Consider the following 24,498-nt stretch of genomic DNA (forward strand, 5'->3'; position numbering starts at 1 on the left):
CAACTTCATAGACTGACTTGAATTCATCTAAGCCATTAGTTTGTAGCCTTTTCCCTGGAGGCACTCAGGCTGGCATCCAATGAGAGCACATGGTACATAGCCACTCCCTGCTCATTTGTGTGTATCTTTTTAATCAGCCCTAGAAGAACTGCTCTAGAGGAGGATACTCTGAACACAAACAAGGACTTTATTCTCTATCAACGACTGTAAATCTTTAAAGGACCTGCTGAACTTTGATCCTAGCCAGGAGTGAATCTTTGTCCGGCAGTTCTCACAAGAGGCCTGGCCTCCAGGCAGCAAGGTATCAGTCGGGGAGGACCAGGATTCCAGAGGCTTCTTGGGGTAGGCAAGTTGAGCTTTCCTTACTTGAGACGAGGAGGAATATTGAGGACTCAGGAACAAGACATGAGTCCACTGGAGATAAGGTGAAAGGAAGAGTCTCTCAAGAATGCCATAAGATTTTGGATCTAGGCATTGTTTCTCCTTAACACATCCCTGCTTCCATCCCTTTCCTTCCCTGCCCTACTTTGACTATGTAGTTGTTGGAACTTCTGCTTTTTTGGGGGAGAAGTAGGAATTCCTCTGGCTCCACCCCCTGATTGCCCTTGTACTACCTTCACTCCCCAGTGTTCAGACAGCAGTAAATCCTGCCAGTTTAGGGGGCCTGGGCTGTGAATGGCATTTCTGAACTGATTAAAGGGGTTGCCACAGGATGAGGTATTGTCTGTCAACCCCTCAAAGGCTAAAACTGCAGACAGTGAAATCTCAAGTTCCCCTTCCCTGACTGATGTTTTATGTTCCAACTGGAGTGCTGAACTAGCCTCAGGTCTTCACCTGCCAAGGCCGCAGCTCAGGCTGCCTAGAGACAACATCATGTCAGGTTTCAGAGGAGCAGCCGTGTTACTCTGTAGCCGCAAAAACAAAAGGAAGACTTGTGGCACCTTAGAGATGAACAGGGCCTTTCCTCTGAGTATTTCACAGCATGTTCCAAACCCCAATACTCATTTAGCCTCTCAACAGTCTGGCCAGGCGAACGGGTATTAGAACGAACACATGGCACAGTTAGTGGTGAAGGGCAGCATCCGGGTATCCTGACTCCTGGTCATTTCCCCATCACCGTTCATGGCAGAGTGCAGGTCAGAGCCTGGAATTCAGGGCTCAGCTACTAAGCGTAGGGTGGGGCTGGTTTCCAGGGGTTTCCTTTTCAGAATGTATTTGCTTGTAAAATGCTACTTCTGAAAGGAAAGGAGTGAGGCCACTGGGTCTGACCCAAAACCACCTGACCCAAGGAATCACCTCCTCCCCCTTGCCGCCTCCAGTTTCAGCTGGCGGCTCCCTTCCCCCAGCAGTCCCATCCCCTGCTGTTAAACACCTGCCACGTCCCACCCCAGAGGTGGCTGCATTTCAGTGGGGGATGAGAGAAGCTTTTCTGCAGGGGCCCCTGCCCCCCAGCTGTCCCCAGCCCCTCCGGCCCACGCGCCCCCCACAGCTGTCCCCAGCCCCTCCGGCCCACGCGCCCCCCCCCAGCTGTCCCCGGCCCCTCCGGCCCACGCGCCCCCCCCAGCTGGCCCCAGCCCCTCCGGCCCACGCGCCCCCCCCAGCTGGCCCCAGCCCCTCCGGCCCACGCGCCCCCCCGGCCCACGCGCCCCCCCAGCTGTCCCCAGCCCCTCCGACCCACGCGCCCCCCCCAGCTGGCCCCAGCCCCTCCGGCCCACGCGCCCCCCCCCCCAGCTGGCCCCAGCCCCTCCGGCCCACGCGCCCCCCCCCCCAGCTGGCCCCAGCCCCTCCGGCCCACGCGCCCCCCCTCCCCAGCTGGCCCCGGCCCCTCCGGCCCACGCGCCCCCCCCCAGCTGGCCCCGGCCCCTCCGGCCCACGCCCCCCCCAGCTGGCCCCAGCCCCTCCGGCCCACGCCCCCCCCCAGCTGTCCCCGGCCCCTCCGGCCAACGCGCCCCCCCAGCTGTCCCCGGCCCCTCCGACCCACGCGCCCCCCCCCAGCTGGCCCCGGCCCCTCCGACCCACGCGCCCCCCCCCCCAGCTGTCCCCGGCCCCTCCGACCCACGCGCCCCCCCCCAGCTGGCCCCGGCCCCTCCGACCCACGCGCCCCCCCCCCCCAGCTGGCCCCGGCCCCTCCGGCCAACGCGCCCCCCCAGCTGGCCCCAGCCCCTCCGGCCCACGCCCCCCCCCCAGCTGTCCCCGGCCCCTCCGGCCAACGCGCCCCCCCAGCTGGCCCCGGCCCCTCCGACCCACGCGCCCCCCCCCCAGCTGGCCCCGGCCCCTCCGACCCACGCGCCCCCCCCCAGCTGGCCCCGGCCCCTCCGACCCACGCGCCCCCCCCCCAGCTGTCCCCGGCCCCTCCGGCCAACGCGCCCCCCCAGCTGGCCCCGGCCCCTCCGACCCACGCGCCCCCCCCCCAGCTGGCCCCGGCCCCTCCGGCCCACGCGCCTCCTCTCGCCCCCCCCGCTCGCGGGCAGCCGCAGGAGCCTGGTCGGCCGCGGGCGGACGGAGCGGGGCTGGAGGTTCGTTGATTGACACCCCGCAGTGAGCGATGGGTGCGGGTCCCGCTGAGAGGGACCAATCAGAGTCCGGCAGAGGCGAGCCTTGGTCGCCTACTGGCCGGTAGCGGCTGAGGAGGCGGGTGCCGGGCGGCCAGGCGAGCCCGCCCCCTTGGCGCCGATGGGCGGGGCCGGCGGTCTGTCCCGGGCCGCGCAGGCCGGGGCCGCGGCGGGATGGCGAAGAGCCGCGGGGCGAGCGGGCCGGGCGCGCCCGGGAGCCGCGACAGCCTGGCCGGGGCCCCAGGGGCGGCGGGTGCCGGGGACGAGCTGAGCTCGCTGGGCTCCGACTCCGAGGCCAACGGCGGGGAGCGGCGCGTGGACAAGTTCGGCTTCATCGTGGGCAGCCAGAGCGCCGAGGGGCCGTGAGTGCCGGGACCCCCCCCGGGCCGGGCCGGGACCCGCCCCGGGCCCCCCCCGGCCTGTCGGGACCCCCCGCCTGTCGGGGCCCCCCCCGGCCTGTCAGGCCCCCCCGGGCCCCCCCCAGCCCCCCGGCCTGTCGGGCCCCCCCGGGCCCCCGGCCTGTCGGGGCCCCCCCCCCACTCCGGGCCGGGCCCCCCGACAGCCCCCCGGCCTGTCGGGGCCCCCCCCCACTCCGGGCCGGGCCCCCCGACAGCCCCCCGGCCTGTCGGGGCCCCCCCCCACTCCGGGCCGGGCCCCCCGACAGCCCCCCGGCCTGTCGGGGCCCCCCCCACTCCGGGCCGGGCCCCCCGACAGCCCCCCGGCCTGTCGGGGCCCCCCCCACTCCGGGCCGGGCCCCCCGACAGCCCCCCGGCCTGTCGGGGCCCCCCCCACTCCGGGCCGGGCCCCCCGACAGCCCCCCGGCCTGTCGGGGCCCCCCCCCACTCCGGGCCGGGCCCCCCCCCACGCCGGGCTCCCCCACCCCCCCGGCCCGTCGGGGCTCCCCCGGCCCGTCGGGACCCGCCCCGGGCCGGGCCCCCCCACGCCCCCGGCCTGTCGGGCTCCCCCCCAGCCCCCCCCACCCCCCCGGCCTGTCGGGACCCGGGCCGGGCCCCCCCCCCACTCCGGGCCGGGCTCCCTCCCCCCCCGGCCTGTCGGGCCCCCCCACCCCGGCCCCCCCGGGCCTGCCGGGGACCCGGGGCCGAGGGGGCACTGACAGCTTTGTGGAAGGGGGGCGCCGTTGCCGGAGGCAGGGGGCCATGCCCCCCACTTTTCACTTGGCTGTCGTTGGGGGAGGCCTCCGAGGAGCAGCCGTGTCAGGCTGTACCCGCAGAAAGGACAGGAGGACTCGTGGCGCCTTAGAGACGAGCCCATTGACTTGGGCATAAGCTTCCGTGGGCTACAGCCCGCTGCATGGGGGGAGGGGCAGCGTCCCCCCCCCCCCCCGAAGCGTTGGCAGGCGAGGAGCAGCCGCGGAAGAGCCCCCACCCCCAGTTCTGGCACACACACACCCCCCGACCCTCCTCTGCAGACTGCCAAAGGCTGCGGGGCAGTGAGCGCTGGCCCGGGGAGAGACCCCGTTCTGCCCCCCCGGGCGGCCTACACCCTGCTCAGCCTCTGCCCTGGGGAGACTCCTGCGGGGAACGCCTTACTGGACCCCAATAGGACCCGCACGCTGCCCTCAGCATTGTCCTGGGGTGGCTCTGGGTGAGCCTTGCTGCTTCCACACAGGGACCCCAAGCCTGCCTGCACCCCCGAGAAACTCCACTGCATACTGCCTGCATGGCCCTGTGGCCAGCACCCCTCCTGAGCCTGTTCCCCTTTGGTCAGTAGGGAGAAGCCCTCTCCTGGGGGGGTCTGGCTCTGGCCTGGGTTTGGGAAACTGAGGTTCCCTCTGTTCCTGTTCGTGATGGGCAAGGGGGAGGGTGTTACCCCCTCTTGGCAGAGGCAGATGCTGTTGTGGGGGTGTAACTGTGAGGGTTTCTTAGGAAGGGGGTGACCTGTTTGGGGGTGGGGAGCTCATGTCTGACTGGAGGCCATGTAACCCTGGGAAGTGTGAGGGGGGGTAAGTGGCCAGGAGGAAGTTGGGGGGGACGGATGGATGGACATGTAACTGAAGAGTGGGAGGGTGGCTTATATCTGGCAGGGTCTGACCTCGGAAAGGCCTGGGTGCGAGGTTGGCACAGGCTCCAGGGGAAGGGGCTTGGCACCAAGGTTTGTGGGAAGCTTTCTCTGGGTGCAGAGTAACAGCCGTGTTAGTCTGTATTCGCAAAAAGAAAAGGAGTACTTGTGGCACCTTAGAGACTAACCAATTTATTTGAGCATGAGCTTTCGTGAGCTACAGCTCACTTCATCGGATGCATACCATGGAAACTGCAGCAGACTTTATATATACACAGAGAATATGAAACAATACCTCCTCCCACCCCACTGTCCTGCTGGTAATAGCTTATCTAAAGTGATCATCAAGTTGGGCCATTTCCAGCACAAATCCAGGTTTTCTCACCCTCCAACCCCCCCCCACACAAACTCACTCTCCTGCTGGTAATAGCCCATCCAAAGTGACAACTCTCTACACAATGTGCATGATAATCAAGGTGGGCCATTTCCTGCACAAATCCAAGTTCTCTCACCCCCCTCCAAAAACACACACACACACAAACTCACTCTCCTGCTGGCAATAGCCCATCCAAAGTGACCACTCTCCAAGTTTAAATCCAAGTTTAACCAGAACGTCTGGGGGTGGGGGGTTAGGAAAAAACAAGGGGAAATAGGCTACCTTGCATAATGACTTAGCCACTCCCAGTCTCTATTTAAGCCTAAATTAATAGTATCCAATTTGCTCATGCTCAAATAAATTGGTTAGTCTCTAAGGTGCCACAAGTACTCCTTTTCTTTCTCTGGGTGATGAAAGCACATACAAATGTCTGCAAAGAAAAGAGTCTGGAGCACATAACAGGAGATAAGTGAGAGCCAGGGGAATAAACAACCACTTCTGGTATTTGGGGAGGAGTGGAAGAGAGTGAACCCCACCCGTCAGCTTCCTTGCCAGCAGAGTGGAGTCGGGAGCTCCTGCGCTCTGGGTAGCAGAGAGGGTCTGGGCTGTCTTGTTTCTCAAAGATTGTCCTGGCTTTATTGGAGAGGGGGAGGGCTCTCAGGAGTTTGTCTCAAATCAGAGCACAATCCCAGGACCAACTGGGTGCAAACCTGCTAACTTTCCTGCCTTGCTTCATCATATCCTGGACAAGAGGGAGAGTGGGACACAAAAGGTGTGTGGGGCAGACAGCCCTTGGTTGCCATGATCACAGCTTCACAGCCAGCAAGCTGTTCTTGGCAGCCCTGGCTTATAAAACGGGGAAGTAAAACATCCACGAAGAGTGCATTGGAGGAAGCATTGATCCTATTAACTCTGCAGTGTGCATCTGCAGAGTTTTTCTAGATACCGTACTACAGTGTCTGTACTTTGAGCACGTGTCTCCAATCTATGGCATCACGTCCCCGAGCAGGAAGGGGACAGCCCTTCTGCACAGTTCAGCTGCTCTTGGATGATTATTTGCTTCTAAGCACATTGTTTCTAGAAAAGAGACTGATGAACTGAAGGGAGTTTGGGAAGCACCAAATAAAAGATCAGGGGGCTGAATGAGCTTGGCTGATTGCCCAGAGGAAGGGGTGGAATCCCCAGCTGTTGGGATGTTTTAAAACTAGACTGGACAAAGCACTAACTTGTGGGGAAACATGCTGTAGGGATGAATCCGACACTGGTCTTGTGGTGGTGTAATAGGTGCTTTCAATCCCAGCACCCAGATGGGAGATGGAAAGAGGCTGATTGTGGGTACCTGATTTGAGCTCTGTACTGGAGAGTTTGAGTGATCAGAGCGAGGCCCCTGCAGTTCTACTATGCAGCCCCCCCTTAGTCCTCTAATGTAGAGCTTGAATCAAGCCTGACAGTCATGCACTAAGGCAAGCAGTCTACGTGAGCTGTACCTTGTATCGATGCAGCCCCTCATTCAGGGGAAATTCAGTGCAACTCCCAGTCTATGGGAGCCTCCCAGGACCTGCCTTGGGAGAGAGCATGCCTAACACACAGATGCCGTGAAACCAGCCTGTTGTGGCCCCCATGCTGTGTACTTAGAAGTTGTATGTTAGGGGCACTACCTTTAGGGGGTCTGGAGTTGGCTTGTACTTGGCCTTTCAGGGCAGCTCTTTCAGTCAAAGGATCCTGCTCAGAAAGGATGCAAGTCACTTCCTCTGTCTTGGAGCTGGCACTCCTGCATGGATAGTTGCACTGTGAGGGTCAGTTCCTACCCACAACATCTTGGCAGTGGTTTCCTGAGAATCCCTCTACTAGCGTTTCCTTGGCTATGTTCCTTACTACTTGGGTCTGGGTAACTAGCTGCTTTACTTGCCTTAAAAGGACTGAGTAGATCGCTCCATCTTGCTGAAGGAGCCCACATGTTACCCTGCTGTTTTCCAGGAGGGGACAGTCTCTCATTTCTGACATAGCAGAAATAACTAATAATACTTTGCCCTTTTGTAGCACCTTTCACCTACTCTGCAAACACGACTGGCGCCTTGACACTCCTATAGGGCTGGTAGAATCACATGCATCACATGAGCAGTGTTTTGCCAGCTCTTGTGACACTTGGTGTTTTTCTTAAATCCCCTGCTTCTGGGGTCAGGTGATCACCTGAGAATCTCAGCTTTTGTGTTTTTTTTAAAAGTCTCTAGGCCAGGGGGTCTCAAACTCAATTTATCTTAGGGCCAGTGCCAGTCCTCAAATCCTCCCAGCAAGCCAATAATGTCACTCAAGCTGCCCAGAACCCACCCAACCCCCCTCCGTCTCCCACCTGTCTAAGGTTCTGGGAGGGAGTTTGGGTGGGGGAGGTGGTCTGGGGTAGGGGATTGGGGTGCAGGCTCTGGGAGGGAGTTTGGGTGCAGAAGGGGTGAGAGGTTGGGCTCTGGGAGGGAGTCTGGGGTGCGAGCTCTGGGAGGGAGTTTGGGTGCTGGGTGCAGGCTCTGGGGTGGGGGTGCAGGCTCTAGAAGGGGAGGAGGGGGGACGGGTGCAGGGTCTGGGAGGGAGTTTAGGAGCGGGAGGGTGTGTGTGGGAAGGGGGTGCAGGCTCTGGGAGGGGTTGGGGGATGCAGCGCTTACCTAGGGCTCCAAGGCCAGGGGGGAGTCTCCGTATGCTACTGCTCCCAGGCACCGTCCCCGCAGCTTCCCATTGGCAACGGGTGCTCGGGGCGGGGGCAGCGCACAGAAACACAGCCCTGCCCCAGGGCTGCAAGGAGGGGCTAGCAGCCAGTGGAGCGAGCAGTGGGGGCATCAGGTGGGGCCAAGGGAGAGACCTGGCCCCAAAACTGCTGGAGCCCCATGGGCCAAACTGAGGAGTTTTGTGAGCCGCAGATGGCCTGCGGCCGCGAGTTGACACCTCTGCTCTAGGCTTTGTGGTTGCGGGGAAGCTTCAAAAGCAGAAGACACAAAAACCCCACAAATGTGCTATTTTTAAAATCTCCTGACTTTTGAGTGCTTAAGGCTGGCAGTGCTGCACGAGGGGTGTGGAGAGCTAGGGCATAGACATTGTGTCTTGCCTGAAGTCACACAAGTGAGTCAGTAGGAGTCGGGAGTTAGAATCCAGGTCCCTGAATGCTTTCTCTGATGCAGTGGGGTCGTGTCACTAATGTCCTTTAACAAAGACTGAAAGATATTGCGTCCGGCGTTTTGTAGGGGTGTGTGGATGCAGTTGGGCTAGCTGGGAGAGTACACAGCTGTGCACTGACTTCTAGGAATCGATAGCTCAGTCACCCGTTGGCTCACTCACTGCCAGTGCCATCCAGTGGATTGATGTTTAACGTTTATGGTCAACATGTAAAGCATCCAGGAGGCTCTGCCTTTCCTGAAGGCTGGCTGCTGTTGCTGGCTGGCATAAGGATGTAACACGGTGGCCCCTGTGGTGTGATGGAGTGAGCTTTAGGGTGGTGGTAACCACACCTCAACTGAATTTTTAGATCTAGCAATGTTGTGCTTGTCTTTGCACCTGATAATGCTTTGCCCAGTTCTGTCAGTCTGAGGAATTCCAAGCCTCTTTATAAACACTATCCAACTTTACTCTTAGGACAGATTCTTCTGCTGGGCTATCTCGGGGCCTCTTCTTCTGCCCCTCTACCCCCACGAACATGATACAGTTCTGTGGTGACCTAGAATCCTATTTTCGACATCTCCGGCTCAAGGCCTCTTTCCAACACACCTCTGAACAACATACTAACCTACAGAGACCTTGCTACCAAGACTACAAAAAGAAGGATTCTGGGTGGACTCCTCCTGAAGGTTGAAACAGCAGACTGGACTTCTACATAGAGTGCTTCCGCTGACGTGCACGGGCTGAAATTGTGGAAAAGCAGCATCACTTGCCCCATAACCTCTGAGGCTGTGGATGGCAGAACACAATGCCATCCACAGCCTCAGAAACAACTCTGACATCAAAAAGGCTGACAAAGGATGTGCCATCATCATCATGAATAGGTCAGAATATGAACAGGAGGCTGCTAGACAGCTCTCCAGCACCACTTTCTACAAGCCATTACCCTCTGATCCCACTGAGGGTTACCAAAAGAAACTACACCATTTGCTCAAGAAACTCCCTGAAAAAGCACAAGATCAAATCCGCACAGACACACCCCTGGAACCCTGACCTGAGGTATTCTATCTGCTACCCAAGATCCATAAATATGGAAATCCTGGACGCCCCATCATCTCAGGCATTGGCACCCTGACAGCAGGATTGTCTGGCTATGTAGACTCCCTCCTCAGGCCCTGCGCTACGAGCACTCCCAGCTATCTTCAAGACACCACTGACTTCCTGAGGAAACTACAATCCATCGATGACAGGTTTCAGAGTAACAGCCGTGTTAATCTGTATTCGCAAAAAGAAAAGGAGTACTTGTGGCACCTTACAGACTAACCAATTTATTTGAGCATGAGCTTTTGTGAGCTACAGCTCACTTCATCAGAGCTGTAGCTCATGAAAGCTTATGCTCAAATAAATTGGTTAGTCTCTAAGGTGCCACAAGTACTCCTTTTCTTTTTGCGAATCCATCGGTGATCTTCCTGAAAACACCATCCTGGCCACTATGGATGTAGAAGCTGTCTACACCAACATTCCACACAAAGATGGACTACAAGCCATCAAGAACACTATCCCCGATAATGTCACGGCTAACCTGGTGGCTGAACTTTGTGACTTTGTCCTTACCCATAACTACTTCACATTTGGGGACAATGTATACCTTCAAATCAGCGGCACTGCTATGGGTACCCACATGGCCCCACAGTATGCCAACATTTTTATGGCTGACTTAGAACAACGCTTCCTCAGCACTCGTCCCCTAAAGCCCCTACTCTACTTGTGCTACACTGATGACATCTTCATCTGGACCCATGGAAAAGAAGCCCTTGAGAAATTCCACCATGATTTCAACAATTTCCATCCCACCATCAACCTCAGCATGGCCCAGTCCACACAAGAGATCCACTTCCTGGACACTACGGTGCTAATAAGCAAAGGTCACATAAACACCACCCTCTACCGGAAACCTACTGACCGCTATTCCTTCCTACATGCCTCCAGCTTTCACCCAGACCACACCACCCGATCCATTGTCTACTGCCAAGCTCTACGATACAACCGCATTTGCTCCAACCCCTCAGACAAACACCTACAAGATCTCTATCAAGCATTCTTACAACTACAATACCCACCTGCGGAAGTGAAGAAACAGATTGACAGAGCCAGAAGAGTTCCCAGAAGTCACCTACTGCAGGACAGGCCCAACAAAGAAAATAACAGAACACCACTAGCCATCACCTTCAGCCCCCAACTAAAACCCCTCCAATGCATCATCAAGGATCTACAACCTATCCTGAAGGACGACCCATCACTCTCACAGATCTTGGGAGATAGACCAGTCCTTGCTTACAGACCGCCCCCCAACCTGAAGCAAATACTCACCAGCAACCACACAACAGAACCACTAACCCAGGAACCTATCCTTGCAACAAAGCCTGTTGCGAACTGTGCCCACATATCTATTCAGGGGACACCATCTTAGGGCCTAATCACATCAGCCACACTATCAGAGGCTCGTTCACCTGCACATCTACCAAGGTGATATACGCCATCATGTGCCAGCAATGCCCCTCTGCCATGTACATTGGTCAAACTGGACAGTCTCTATGTAAAAGCATAAGTGGACACAAATCAGATGTCAAGAATTATAATGTTCAAAAACCAGTTGGAGAACACTTCAATCTCTCTGGTCACTCAATTACAGACTAAAAGTAGCAATTCTTCAACAAAAAAACTTGAAAAACAGATTCCGCCGAGAGACTGCTTAATTGGAATTAATTTGCAAACTGGATACAATTAACTTAGGCTTGAATAGAGACTGGGAGTGAATGGGTCATTACACAAAGTAAAACTATTTCCCCATGGAATCATGGAGCAGGTCCTCAAGGAATCAATCCTGAAGCACTTACATGAGAGGAAAGTGATCAGGAACAGTCAGCATGGATTCACCAAGGGAAGGTCATGCCTGACTGATCTAATCGCCTTCTAGGATGAGATTACTGGTTCTGTGGATGAAGGGAAAGCAGTGGATGTATTGTTTCTTGACTTTAGCAAAGCTTTTGACACGGTCTCCCACAGTATTCTTGTCAGCAAGTTAAGGAAGTACGGGCTGGATGAATGCACTATAAGGTGGGTAGAAAGTTGGCTAGATTGTCGGGCTCAACGGATAGTGATCAATGGCTCCATGTCTAGCTGGCAGCCAGTATCAAGTGGAGTGCCCCAGGGGTCGGTCCTGGGGCCGGTTTTGTTCAACATCTTCATAAATGATCTGGAGGATGGTGTGAATTGCACTCTCAGCAAAATTGCTGATGATACTAAACTGGGAGGAGTGGTAGATACGCTGGAGGGCAGAGATAGGATACAGAGGGACCTAGACAAATTGGAGGATTGGGCCAAAAGAAATCTGATGAGGTTCAATAAGGATAAGTGCAGGGTCCTGCACTTAGGACGGAAGAACCCAATGCACAGCTACAGACTAGGGACCGAATGGCTAGGCAGCAGTTCTGCGGAAAAGGACCTAGGGGTGACAGTGGACGAGAAGCTGGATATGAGTCAGCAGCGTGCCCTTGTTGCCAAGAAGGCCAATGGCATTTTGGGATGTATAAGTAGGGGCATAGCCAGCAGATCGAGGGACGTGATCGTTCCCCTCTATTCGACATTGGTGAGGCCTCATCTGGAGTACTGTGTCCAGTTTTGGGCCCCGCACTACAAGAAGGATGTGGATAAATTGGAGAGAGTCCAGCGAAGGGCAACAAAAATAATTAGGGGACTGGAACACATGAGTTATGAGGAGAGGCTGAGGGAACTGGGATTGTTTAGTCTGCAGAAGAGAAGAATGAGGGGGGATTTGATAGCTGCTTTCAACTACCTGAGAGGTAGTTCCAGAGAGGATGGTTCTAGACTATTCTCAGTGGTAGAAGAGGACAGGACAAGGAGTAATGGTCTCAAGTTGCAATGGGGGAGGTTTAGGTTGGATATTAGGAAAAACTTTTTCACTAGAAGGGTGGTGAAACACTGGAATGCATTACCTAGGGAGGTGGTAGAATCTCCTTCCTTAGAAGTTTTTAAGGTCAGGCTTGACAAAGCCCTGGCTGGGATGATTTAATTGGGGATTGGTCCTGCTTTGAGCAGGAGGTTGGACTAGATGACCTCCTGAGGTCCCTTCCAACCCTGATATTCTATGATTCTATGTCCCCCCCCCCCCCCCAACTGTTCTTCACACGTTCTTGTCAGCTGCTGGAAATGGCCCACCTTGATCACTACAAAAGGTTTTCTCTCCCCCCCCCCCCCAGCTCTCCTGCTGGTAATAGCTCATCTTAAGTGACAGGTTTCAGAGTAACAGCCGTGTTAGTCTGTATTCACAAAAAGAAAAGGAGTACTTGTGGCACCTTAGAGACTAACCAATTTATTTGAGCATGAGCTTTCGTGAGCTACAGCTCACTTCATCGGATGCATCTGATGAAGTGAGCTGTAGCTCACGAAAGCTCATGCTCAGATATATTGGTTAGTCTCTAAGGTGCCACAAGTACTCCTTTTCTTTCATCTTAAGTGATCACTGTCCTTACAGTGTGTATGGTAACACCCATTGTTTCATGTTTTGTGTATATAAATCTCCTCACTGTATTTTCCACTGAATGCATCCGATGAAGTGAGCTGTAGCTCACGAAAGCTTATGCTCAAATAAATTTGTCTCTAAGATGCCACAAGTCCTCCTTTTCTTTTTGCAAATACAGACTAACATGGCTGCCACTCTGAAACCTTTATAAACACTGATGGACTAAGCCACACGTTGCCCCTGTGAGGTTGTATTCCTTCTGACAACTGTGCAAATGGATGGTTTAACGTGCCCAAGATTACAGAACCAGGCATACATCCTAGGCACCTGACCCCAGACCTGTACTTTAACCATTAGATCCCGTCCTTCCTTGCAAATGATTTAAGGGATATGTGAGACTTAGTGAAGCTTCAGTGGTAGCTCTGTTGTGGCTGGTATTATTGTGCGGACAGTGCTCCCAAGTTGCAATGCAAAGAAGGGCCGAGCCTTGAAAAGATGGAGCGGGAGAAGCTGGGAGATCTTCACAGGCTGTGAAGGAGAAGGCATTCTCGCCCTAGGGGGTGGGACTCTACAGGAACAGAGGAGGTGGCTCCTACATGTGAAGATGGAGCGAGCTCAGGGAGGGTCTTAACAGTAAAGTATAGGCCCTGTGGGAGGAAGCTGAGAATAGAGGAGGCTTCTGTTAAATTTTAAATAATTTCAAGGCCTGAGTGTTCCCCTTCCATCCAGTGATGGCAGCTTCTGGTTACCTTGAGACCTGTTTTGAATTCTGAGCACTAGATGGTTGTGCATTTTTGGCCATAGTGTAATTGGGGAAACTGTCCTATCTTCTGGTTCCCATAGGTGCTCACTTTCTGTGAGGGGAACGGAACATCTGTAGCTGTTGTAAGAGCCAGAGGTTATTTGAAGTGATCCAGAAGAGCTGCAGTAACGGGGAAGCGGACTGTCAGGGCTCCCAACTGCAGAAGAAAGATTCCATGAGCCGGCTCCCTGGCTGAACCCCCCTCCCCCCAACTCCTGCAGCTGATCTACCACTAGGAAGTCTGGCTGCTTAACTCTGACTCGGCTTTCTTTAGGAGCTGCTCAAACTTTGCCCGGCTGAGGGGCAGCAGTGACAGCTTGCTGGGAGCCCAAAGGCTGCACTGAGTTGGTATAGAACAGGCTGGATTCTCTCCTGTTTAGCAGAGATGCACGCCGTATCCCAGCATGCACTGTGACCTCGCTCATGGCGGAGTGTTGCAGGCTGTGGGCCCCACCTCTTGTAGAGATGGAATGGCCCTGACTGGGCTGTAGAACTGTAAGGAATGTGCTCTGTCTCCCCCACTCTAATTGGAATCCGGTTTTGCAGCATGGTTGCTTCCAGAGTTATTTCTATGGCGACACCCAGAGAAAGTGAGCGGGGCCGGGTGTGTTAGCTGTGACCTCATTTGGGGCAGGAGTGGAAACTGCAACATGTTCCTCTAGCTGGCTGCGTAGCTAACTGTGATTGGCACCCTTGTAATTTGTGGGCATGAGATGAGCCGCTAGTAGCCCATTTGTTTTGTGCCGCTGCACCGTTGCTGCTGATGGGGTTGATAGTGGGTCAGCGAGAGGGCCCATCTAGCTTGGCACAGTCAGCAGCTCGGGTGTCTCGTAAGGTTGTTTCACCCCTTTGTGCGAGTTATTCCTTAGAACTCTGAACATGAGTGTAAAGTTCTCTAAAATGCCAGGCAGTGCAGTCTAGTGGGTAGAGCTGGGACCCTCAGGTTCTCGTCCATGTTCTGCCACAGATTCACTGGCTTGTGAAAATCACTGCTGTATGCCTGTTTCCCCATCTGTAAAATGGAGGTATAGGTGTCCTCTTGAACAGTAAAGGCATGCCTAATACCCACACATCAGCCTTGATGTAGTAATGGGGGGGAAAGGTGTCTCATGGCCTTGTTTTTTTTTTTTTTTTTATAGCAGAAGCCCATTCGATCCTTTTCCTCTTGTAAAGGGAATCCTGGTGCAATGCTGCTGTGATTGTGTGCCTGTAGGAGGGTGACAGGTTTCAGAGTAACAGCCGTGTTAGTCTGTATTCGCAAAAAGAAAAGGAGTACTTGTGGCACCTTAGAGACTAACCAATTTATTTGAGCATGAGCTTTCGTGAGCTACAGCTCACTTCATCGGATGCATGCCGTGGAAACTGCAGCAGACATTATATACACTCAGAGATCATGAAACAATACCTCCTCCCACCCCACTCTCCTGCTGGTAATAGCTTATCTAAAGTGATCATCAAGTTGGGCCATTTCCGGCACAAATCCAGGTTTTCTCACCTTCTGCCGCGCCCCCCCCCCCACAAACTCACTCTCCTGCTGGTAATAGCCCATCCAAAGTGACAACTCTCTTCACAATGTGTATGATAATCAAGGTGGGCCATTTCCTGCACAAATCCAGGTTCTCTCACCCCCCCCCCTTTTTTTCCCGGGGACACACACACACACAAACTCACTCTCCTGCTGGCAATAGCTCATCCAAACTGACCACTCTCCAAGTTTAACCAGAACGTCTGTGGGGGGAGTGGGGGTAGGAAAAAACAAGGGGAAATAGGCTACCTTGCATAATGACTTAGCCACTCCCAGTCTCTATTTAAGCCTAAATTAATAGTATCCAATTTGCAAATGAATTCCAATTCAGCAGTTTCTCGCTGGAGTCTGGATTTGAAGTTTTTTTGTTTTAAGATAGCGACCTTCATGTCTGTAATCGCGTGACCAGAGAGATTGAAGTGTTCTCCGACTGGTTTATGAATGTTATAATTCTTGACATCTGATTTGTGTCCATTTATTCTTTTACGTAGAGACTGTCCAGTTTGACCAATGTAAATGGCAGAGGGGCATTGCTGACACATGATGTCATATATCACATTGGTAGATGCGCAGGTGAACGAGCCTCTGATAGTGTGGCTGATGTGATTAGGCCCTATGATGGTGCCCCTGAATAGATATGTGGGCACAGTTGGCAACGGGCTTTGTTGCAAGGATAATTTCCTGGGTTAGCGGTTCTGTTGTGTGGTATGTGGTTGTTGGTGAGTATTTGCTTCAGGTTGCGGGGCTGTCTGTCGGCAAGGACTGGCCTGTCTCCCAAGATTTGTGAGTGTGTTGGGTCATCCTTCAGGATAGGTTGTAGATCCTTAATAATGCGTTGGAGGGATTTTAGTTGGGGGCTGAAGGTGATGGCTAGTGGCGTTCTGTTATTTTCTTTGTTAGGCCTGTCCTGTAGTAGGTGACTTCTGGGAACTCTTCTGGCTCTATCAATCTGTTTCTTCACTTCCGCAGGTGGGTATTGTAGTTGTAAGAATGCTTGATAGAGATCTTGTAGGTGTTTGTCTCTGTCTGAGGGGTTGGAGCAAATGCGGTTGTATCGCAGAGCTTGGCTGTAGACGATGGATCGTGTGGTGTGGTCAGGGTGAAAGCTGGAGGCATGTAGGTAGGAATAGCGGTCAGTAGGTTTCTGGTATAAGGTGGTATTTATGTGACCATTGTTCATTAGCACTGTAGTTTCCAGGAAGTGGATCTCTTGTGTGGACTGGACCAGGCTGAGGTTGATGGTGGGATGGAAGTTGTTTGAAATCATGGTGGAATTCCTCAAGGGCTTCTTTTCCATGGGTCCAGATGATGATGATGTCATCAATATAGTGCAAGTAGAGTAGGGGCTTTAGGGGACGAGAGCTGAGGAAGCGTTGTTCTAAATCAGCCATAAAAATGTTGGCATACTGTGGGGCCATGTGGGTACCTACAGCAGTATACATTGTCCCCTGAAGGTATACATTGTCCTCAAGTGTTAAATAGTTGTGAGTGAGGACAAAGTCACAAAGTTCAGCCACCAGGTTAGCCGTGACATTATCGGGGATAGTGTTCTTGACGGCTTGTAGTCCATCTTTGTGTGGAATGTTGGTGTAGAGGGCTTCTACATCCATAGTGGCCAGGATGGTGTTATCAGGAAGATTACCGATGGATTGAAGTTTCCTCAGGAAGTCAGTGGTGTCTCGAAGATAGCTGGGAGTGCTGGTAGCGTAGGGCCTGAGGAGGGAGTCTACATAACCAGACAATCCTGCTGTCAGGGTGCCAATGCCTGAGATGATGGGGCGCCCAGGATTTCCAGGTTTATGGATCTGGTTAAACTTGGATTTAAACTTGGAGAGTGGTCAGTTTGGATGAGCTATTGCCAGCAGGAGAGAGAGTTAGTGTGTGTGTGTGTCCCCGGGAAAAGGGGGGGGGGGTGAGAGAGCCTGGATTTGTGCTGGAAATGGCCCACCTTGATTACCATGCACATTGTAGGGAGAGTGGTCACTTTGGATGAGCTATTACCAGCAGGAGAGTGAGTTTGTGTGTGTGGTTTTTGGAGGGGGTGAGGGGGTGAGAGAACCTGGATTTGTGCTGGAAATGGCCCAACTTGATGATCACTTTAGATAAGCTATTACCAGCAGGAGAGTGGGGTGGGAGGAGGTATTGTTTCATGATCTCTGTGTGTATATAATGTCTGCTGCAGTTTCCACGGTATGCATCCGATGAAGTGAGCTGTAGCTCACGAAAGCTCATGCCCAAATAAATTGGTTAGTCTCTAAGGTGCCACAAGTACTCCTTTTCTTTTTGCGAATACAGACTAACACGGCTGTTACTCTGAAACCTGTCTTAGGGCTCTTGTGCCTCTCCTGCATCCCCTGCTCATGACTGATGGCATTCTCGCATGCAGTTCCTGTTTCCATACAGGGAGCTTTCTCTGCTTGTGGCATGTCGTTGAATTCCAGTAACTGGTTTCTGTTTCTGTTAATCCGCTTCAGCTAATGCTTTGTTTTCCTGGTCCTTGGCCCTCCCTTTGGCGCAGCCTTGGCCCTGTGTTTCTGACTTGCTGGTCCTGACTTGCTGGGATTGTGGGTGCGAAAGGACTGATGTCAATCCAAAGCTATTTGTGTTAGTTTCCGGGGCTAGGATGCAGTAATCCAAATAGTTGGGAACAACTCACGGGGTCTTTGCTTTTTGAGATGGGGGATATTTGGTCTTCATCGTGTTCTCCCCTTCAGATCCCCGCCTGCAGCCTTTAGGATCTCTGGAGATGCTTCCCACCTATCCTCATGCTGCTCCTTCAGTCAGTGTCTTTTGTGGGGGTGTGAGGGGCTTACTCCTCAGGGAAGGAGCTGCTGCCTCTGCCACATGCTGTGGGAGCAGCAATACAGGACCCTGGGCTGGTGCATGGCAGCATTTTATGGACAGGCTCCTCTGCCATTCCAGCACATCTCGGTGAGAGGGGATTGCCCTAGCTTGTAAAGGGAAGCTTGGCTCTGGGTAGTGTAATCCCTCTTGGAGGCGGGGGGAATCCTTGTGCGGGTGCTGGCATGGAGTCAGGGCAAAGGCTGATTCTTAAACCATCCAACCAACAGCTGCCAGGTCACACTGACCTGTCCCTTCTCATGTGCCCATCCCCATGGAGTCAGGGCTGTGCAAGGACCCTTAGTTCTTTCCAGGAACAGAGCTCCCCTCCCCCACAAATGAATGCTTTTTAAGAGAATTCTAATAGAGGTGGCTCACTTCTCCTGTGTGGCTGCCATGTTGCGAAGGGCTGGCAGTGGGGAGCTGGCATTATGCATGGTAAGGAGCACTCGCAGGCAAGTTAGCCCGGGTCAGAGGCTAATGGTTTAGCTGGAGGGGCTCTTCTGTAGGGGGGTTCCAGAGCTGCTGCCCTGTAATCTACGCTTCCCTCCGCTGCATCCATGTGTAGGGTAGCTTCTAGAGCAGAGGGGAGGTGACTTCGCTGGAGGGTGAGGGCTCTCGACAGTCCCTGAACGTCAGCTGGTATCAGAATGGGATGTGTGGGGAACTTTGGGATCCCCAAGGCTGGTGGCTTGGGCAGCATGTGCTATATCCTCCTGATCCAGCAAAATATTGATGCGCATGTGGAATTTTAAACCAGTGGCCCTGTCCCATCGGGGCGGTTCTGCATGGTTCAAGTGCCGTGTGCTGACGTGCTGGTGTTGCGGGGTCAGGTCATGGCCGTGCGGTTGGCCATGGAGAAGCAGACGCAAAGGCAGGAATCCCTGCGTGCGCACAGCTGTGCCAGCCACCTTCGGGGGACACCTGAGCCTCCCGAGGGGCCCAGATCACAGAGCGTTCAGCAGCAGCTACCGAGTCTTCCCTCCCCGCCCACCGTCCTGACCCCGTATGGTGGGTTCCTTCTCATGTTAGATAGATCTGGACCCTGCAACCCCCTTATTTGAGCTTGTTCCAGCTCAACAGACAGGGCCTAACCCCCTGAGCACACTCCTCACCCCTGGACTTCATTGGGTGTTGGGGGGCCAGCTGACCTGGATAGCTGGGCCGAATCCCCAAGTTGGGCCAGGTGGGCTCGAATGGCAGCTGGGAGCAAGGGTCACCTGCCATCTCTGGGGTTGACCCTTCATCTCCCATAGATGCCCCACTTGGATCAGTGATGCCATCTGCTGCTGTTTCAGGGGCCCATCAGCAGGGCCCTGGGCTGGGTCATGGTCACAGCGCCCCCCTCTGGATGGATGGCTGAAGTCGCAGAGCTCATGGGATGAAGCTCTATGCTCACTAGCTGAGCAGAGCTCCCAGCTGTGTGTGGAGTGAGCTGAAACAGCCAAGCTCCCCCGTTGCTGTGCCCCAATGTGGACTGAACAGCCCTTTGTGTACCTCTGAGAGAGGTTAGCCAGTCACCTGGCGCCAAGGGGGAGCGACCCAGGAGATGCTGCACAATGCTTCTTTGTTCTGATAGGCTTGAGGTTGGTTCAGGTTTGCAAAGCAATACAGGGTCTCTGCTGTGCCCGCCCCAGAAGCAGTGCTGATCTGCTGGGGTAGGGAGCTCTACCTGCCTGCTTTGGGCCATATGTCTTCTGGCGGTGTCTTATTGGGTGTGCAGTCAGCATCAGCAAAGAGCAGTGAGGCGCAGGGGTGTTCTGAAGTGGCAGCCTGATTGCAGAGTTTCAAGGGTCTAGCCTTTGCTCTGCCCTGGTCCTCATGCCTGTCTTGCAGAGCTTTTCCAGAGTAGATTTAGTGTTGGTGAAAGGTGCTACACTGAATGGCTGTTTATCCCTCTGTGCTGTCCCCCATAACGGGGAATTTAGTCTTGTTGCTTGTATTCCAGTAGCACCTAGGGCACCCCCCAAGATCAGGACCACATTGTGCTTGGCGCTGTACATACCCAATGCAAGACACAGCCCCTGCCCCAGAGAGCTTGTGGAGCCAAAGGGAAGGGTGGAGAAGGGGGCCAGTATGTTTCCTAGCTTGCAGTTGGGGAAGCAACGTGGAGCGATGACTTGTCCCAGCTCATGCAAAGCAAAGAATTGAACCCAGTCCCCGGAGTCCCCGTCTGGGCCCTAGGCTGTCCTTCCACCTGCTCCTTCCTAGTCTCTGCTGAGCCTGCCAACTCATGGTTGTGGGAGGGATGCCTTGTGACTCCTCTCACTAGGAACTGGACTGAGATGCCACAAAACTCACTTCATGCAGGCTGCCAAACAACCATCAGATGGCAACGATTTCCAGCCTGTGCTGTCTTGGGCCCAGCGGGCTAGAGCACAGGCTCTGTATCCAGTGACCAATCCCCAGCACCTCCCGCTCCTTGACTCCTCTCTCCTGCAGAAAGCCTGGCGTGCGCTCAGCGTGGCACTGGCATGCTCTTCACAGGCCTGTTGCGTAGTGGTACTAGGCACTTGGAGGAGCGTGCCATAATGCAGCCTTCCAAACATCTGACCGAAGGTGAGACAGCTAATCCCATTAACTACCTGGCAGAAGGGAGCAGCTACTGGGCTTGGGGGAGGGTGGGGGGGAGAGACAGAGAATAAGGGAGCATCCTGTGCAGCTCTGTGTGTGTGTGTGTGGTGGGGGGGGCTTGTTTTGTTCAAGGGAAGCAGAGTTTTGGAATAAGTTTGCATAATTATTTTAAAACCATGACTTTGGCCTGGAATGACCTTCCCTGTTGTTGTCTGACGCTGTGGCATGGGAGGCTGCAGAGGGGAGCTGCTTGGGCTGTGGGTTTCAGGAGAGGGTTCGGGTGCTCTTTCTCCCTGCTGACCTAGTAGAACATATCCTGCTCCTCTGAAGGGAGCCCTGGGCCCATGCTCCTTGCCAGCTGGAGTCACAGCAGCTGACCCCTCTCTAAGAGCTGTAGACTATGGGTATGTGTCACTGCAATTAGATGCCAGCGTATTGCCTGTGATAACTGACTCAGGCTTGCGGGGTGGGCTGGTGGGCCTGTTTAATTGCAGTTCTGGGACCCCTCCACTTCACAGGGTCCTGGAGTCTGGCCTCAGCCTGAACATCTGCACCATGATTAAACAGCCCCTTAGCCAGAGTCAGCTGGCATGAGCCACTCGCTGGTTTTGAACTGCCCTGGTGGCCTGGAGAGCTGAATCCTGCAGGTGTGGGGCAGACCGCCCACGAGGAACCAGCCTTGTTGGCCTCTGGGGCTGTAGACTAACAAGTGCTGCTTGCCAGGGTAACTGCCTCTGAGCTGTGCCAGTGAATGAAGTCCATTGCCCAAGGCAGCTGCAGCGTGAGTTGGTATCAGCTCACTGGAGCGCTAGGGGCTGAAGTGTCCTCCTGTCCCTGCGGCTTCTCTGCTGTGGCTGCGTTACTTTCCTGCCATGGGGACCCATGTGGTGTGGGGAGGAGGTGATGTGCCCCTGCGTGCACAGAGTGAGGGCTGGTGACAGCGGCTGGCTCGCTGGGTCACCCTGCACAGACAGCTCTGACCACAGGGTGGTGGGCAGTTAACCATGCGCCATGTACTAAGAAACCACCCTCTGTCTCCCTGTGACAGAGGTGCTGACGTGGTCCCCATATGCCCTACTTCCCCAGTTACCTCTTCTGCATGGGACCCTTCCAGCCCCCAGCTCACTCGAGCATTGGAGTCGCCTTTTCGGGGACAGCCTTGCCCAGCCTCCCTTCCAGGAGCTGGCTGGCCGGCCAGCCAGCCAGCATCTCCCCTTTGGGGGCAGTCCTGCTTCCTGACCCTGGTACCCAGTAACGCCTCCACTGGCTCCCATGGCGCTGCCTGCTGGACGCGTGTGCCCTTGTCCTGTGCCCCGGGGCCCGGTGAGGAGGCTTGGAGGCCCCAAGCAGGCCTGTGGGTAGGGAGGGCTAGCTCAGCTAGTGCGGGCTTTGTCTCTCCCCATGTGGTGGGAGCTGAACACAGGTGATGAAGAGCCCAAAGGGTCCAGCCAAGCCCTCCTGCTCCCCAATCACTCCCCAAGCTGCTGGCTGTGCGCTCCGGGCATGTGAAATCAGTGGAGGGGAGTGGGCCAGTTGGCGGCTGCCTCTTCAGCTTGTTGACATGCGACTGGACCAAACTGAAACCCCCACTCCTGGAGTTGCTGCAGCACTGAGTCCCTCTGCTGGGAGGACGGGCCCTTGGAAAGCTGGTGGGTCTGGTGTCAGTCGGATCGGGCCGGGGTCATTTGGGAGCAAGGCCTGGCCATCATCCCATGGGCTGCACCAAACTTCCTGCTGTGCTCTGTGCTATGCCTGGTGCACCTGCTCTGTGGGAGCTGTGTTGGGGGAGAGCTGGAGTCAAATCGCTCCAGTATTGGCAAAGCCAGTAAATGCGGAGCCAGGACCTGTGCGGCCCAAGGCAGAGGCACAGCCTGGTCGTGATGGCTCTGCACTGAAAGCAGAAGTGAGGGTGTGACTGCGACTGTGGTATATCTGGTTCTTGCAGAAGGTTAATGGGGGACATGCTTATTCCACACGTCCTGTGACTATAGCTGTTCGCTCTGCGCAGTGACCAAACTGCCCCCCTTCTGCCTGAGCTTGTGTAGTACAATGGCTAAATCAGATCTGGGCTAAACTCAGACTGTGCTGGTTTGAGGTTTCGAGTATCTGCTTTGTAGCTCAGCGCTATTGGGGTGACATGGGCACTAGCATTCCAAGGTTCAGCACCACACCGTATCGCTTGCAGGAAGCCGTGTACAGTAATACCCGGGGGTGGGGGAAGGCTGTGTTACAGGCTGTCACTTTCCTGATGTGTATTAAAAATCTCCCCCAGGGTATCTGAATCGAGTTTCTCATGACATGCTGCTTGTTCCCAGCCCAGCGCCTGCTGGGCTCCATCTTTCCTGGGTTGGCGGAGGTGCGCACAGCTGTTTAAAGGCTGGTGCACGAGTGGCAAGGAGCCTGTGTGAAAGGCCTGTCTCCCTTCTACTGCAGGTGCCATCCAAGTTGCATGTGGATTACTCCTGTGGGCACAGCACAGGCTATTCCTGGATGCAGGATCTAACTCAATTTCTTGCCCCTCTGTGCAGTGGGTTGGTGCCAATTCTTTAGCTTCCCTAGTTCAGGGCTTGTGCTGTGCTGAGGGATAGTATCTGTGTTGTGCTGGCAGGCTGGTCTCCTTTGGACAGGAGCTGGCCTCGGAGGAAGAGGGCTCTGGCTTTGTTTTACGCCCAGTAAAAGTCTTAATGGAGTGGAGATAGTAAAACTGCTGCCAAGTTCAGGAGCTCTCAAGTCCATCCTGTCCCGAGCGCGTCCTTCTGAGCCAGGGCTGATCTGCCGTTGGATCCCCAGGCCTGAGCCCAGGTGTTCCTGTTGCTCTGTAGGACAGTCTGGGGCTGATGGGAGGTAGATCTCTGCCAGACCTGGACCCTGGCTTTGAATCATCCCCTTGGCAGTACTTGAAGCTGTTAAAAGGGGGTTGGAGCGATGTCTGGTAGCTGGCTTTGACTCCAGCCCAGGCTCTCAAAATCCATCCCCCAAATGCAGGGAGCAGAGGCAGTGCAGAAAATGACTGGTAGGAATTGCAGAGGAGCTGGAAGGCCTCCTGGGCTGCCGAGGTCAGGATCAGGCTAGTGGATACCCGTGAGTAATGCCCAGCTCTGGTAGACATGCATGTGCTTACTTGGATCCAACTAGTGTGCTAAAACCAGCAATGTGACTACAGCGGTATGGATGATGGCTCAGGCTAACCACCCAATTCCAGTCCCTATTGGATGGCTAGCCTGGGCCACCATGGCCACACTGCTGGTTTTAGAACATGGGCACAATCAAAACTAGTGCATATTCCTCTAGCTGCCCTGGTAATTGCATCTCCCTGTTGCAGTGTAGGTGCACCCTAAGAAACTGGTGCTGCCAGTCGTCACTGACAGCCTCTGTCTGTCTGTCTGCTAGCGCAGCACCCTGCCCTGTCTTGTTCTTCAGAGCTCTGAAGAATGCTCCTGCCCAGCAGAGCAGGGCAAGGGCTGCTGCCTGTTTCTGTGGGCAGAGTGGCCCACTTGCTCCAGGGTTCTGGAGTAGCTTGATGGCGCCTGTATCCTGTTCTTTCTCCTGCTTCTGTCTAAGGAACCAGATACTAACTTACATTGCTGCTGTTAAAGGTTTAGTATTTGGGGCCTAATCAGGCCTGGGCCCCCATTGTGTTAGCTTCTGTCCAGACTATCCAGACACAGTGCCTGCCTTGCTTAGCTTACAATCTGACAAGTGGCAGCTGTTCAGTGTCTGACAGGCAGAGACGTGGGGAGCTGGCTGCGGGTGGGTCAGGAAGGGTGAAAGGAGAGGAATGGGCAGGCCAGGCTGGTGTCATTGCTAGTGCAGTGGAGGTGGGGGTTGGCAAGATGCAAGGCTAGGGAGAGAAGGGGCACTTGGGAGGGTTCTCGAAGATGGGACCAAGGCGCTGGCATCTCCGGTGGTGAAATGGTGGGAGCCAGTGGAGGTGGCAGAGCAGCGGGCCGGGAAGAGGAATCTGTACGCAGTCTGGAAGAACAAGGTGGAGCGTCGGGGGCTAGGACAGAGCAGCCTGGATTGTAGGAATGCAGCAAGGTATGATGCTGCCTGGATGTGCAAGGAGAATGGTGGGGGGAGTCAAAGCTGAGCCCCGGGTTAGAGGTCTGGGTCACGAGCATGGGGAGT

The 24,498-nt window shown here is 54.9% G+C and overlaps 1 protein-coding gene across 1 annotated transcript in view; it reads left to right on the top strand.

Moving 5' to 3' along the window:
* The first annotated feature begins 2,681 nt into the window (after nucleotides 1-2,681).
* The window catches only part of TBC1D10A (TBC1 domain family member 10A), a 43,867-nt gene continuing 22,050 nt past the window's right edge, over nucleotides 2,682-24,498 (top strand). The window contains exon 1 of the mRNA XM_073313379.1: nucleotides 2,682-2,914. Within this exon, the coding sequence (XP_073169480.1) occupies nucleotides 2,727-2,914 (188 nt within the window). The 5' untranslated portion in view covers nucleotides 2,682-2,726. The remainder of the gene's footprint in view (nucleotides 2,915-24,498) is intronic.

The sequence above is a fragment of the Lepidochelys kempii genome, chromosome 15, assembly GCF_965140265.1.
Source record: "Lepidochelys kempii isolate rLepKem1 chromosome 15, rLepKem1.hap2, whole genome shotgun sequence".
In the NCBI taxonomy this organism is placed as follows: Eukaryota; Metazoa; Chordata; order Testudines; family Cheloniidae; genus Lepidochelys; species Lepidochelys kempii.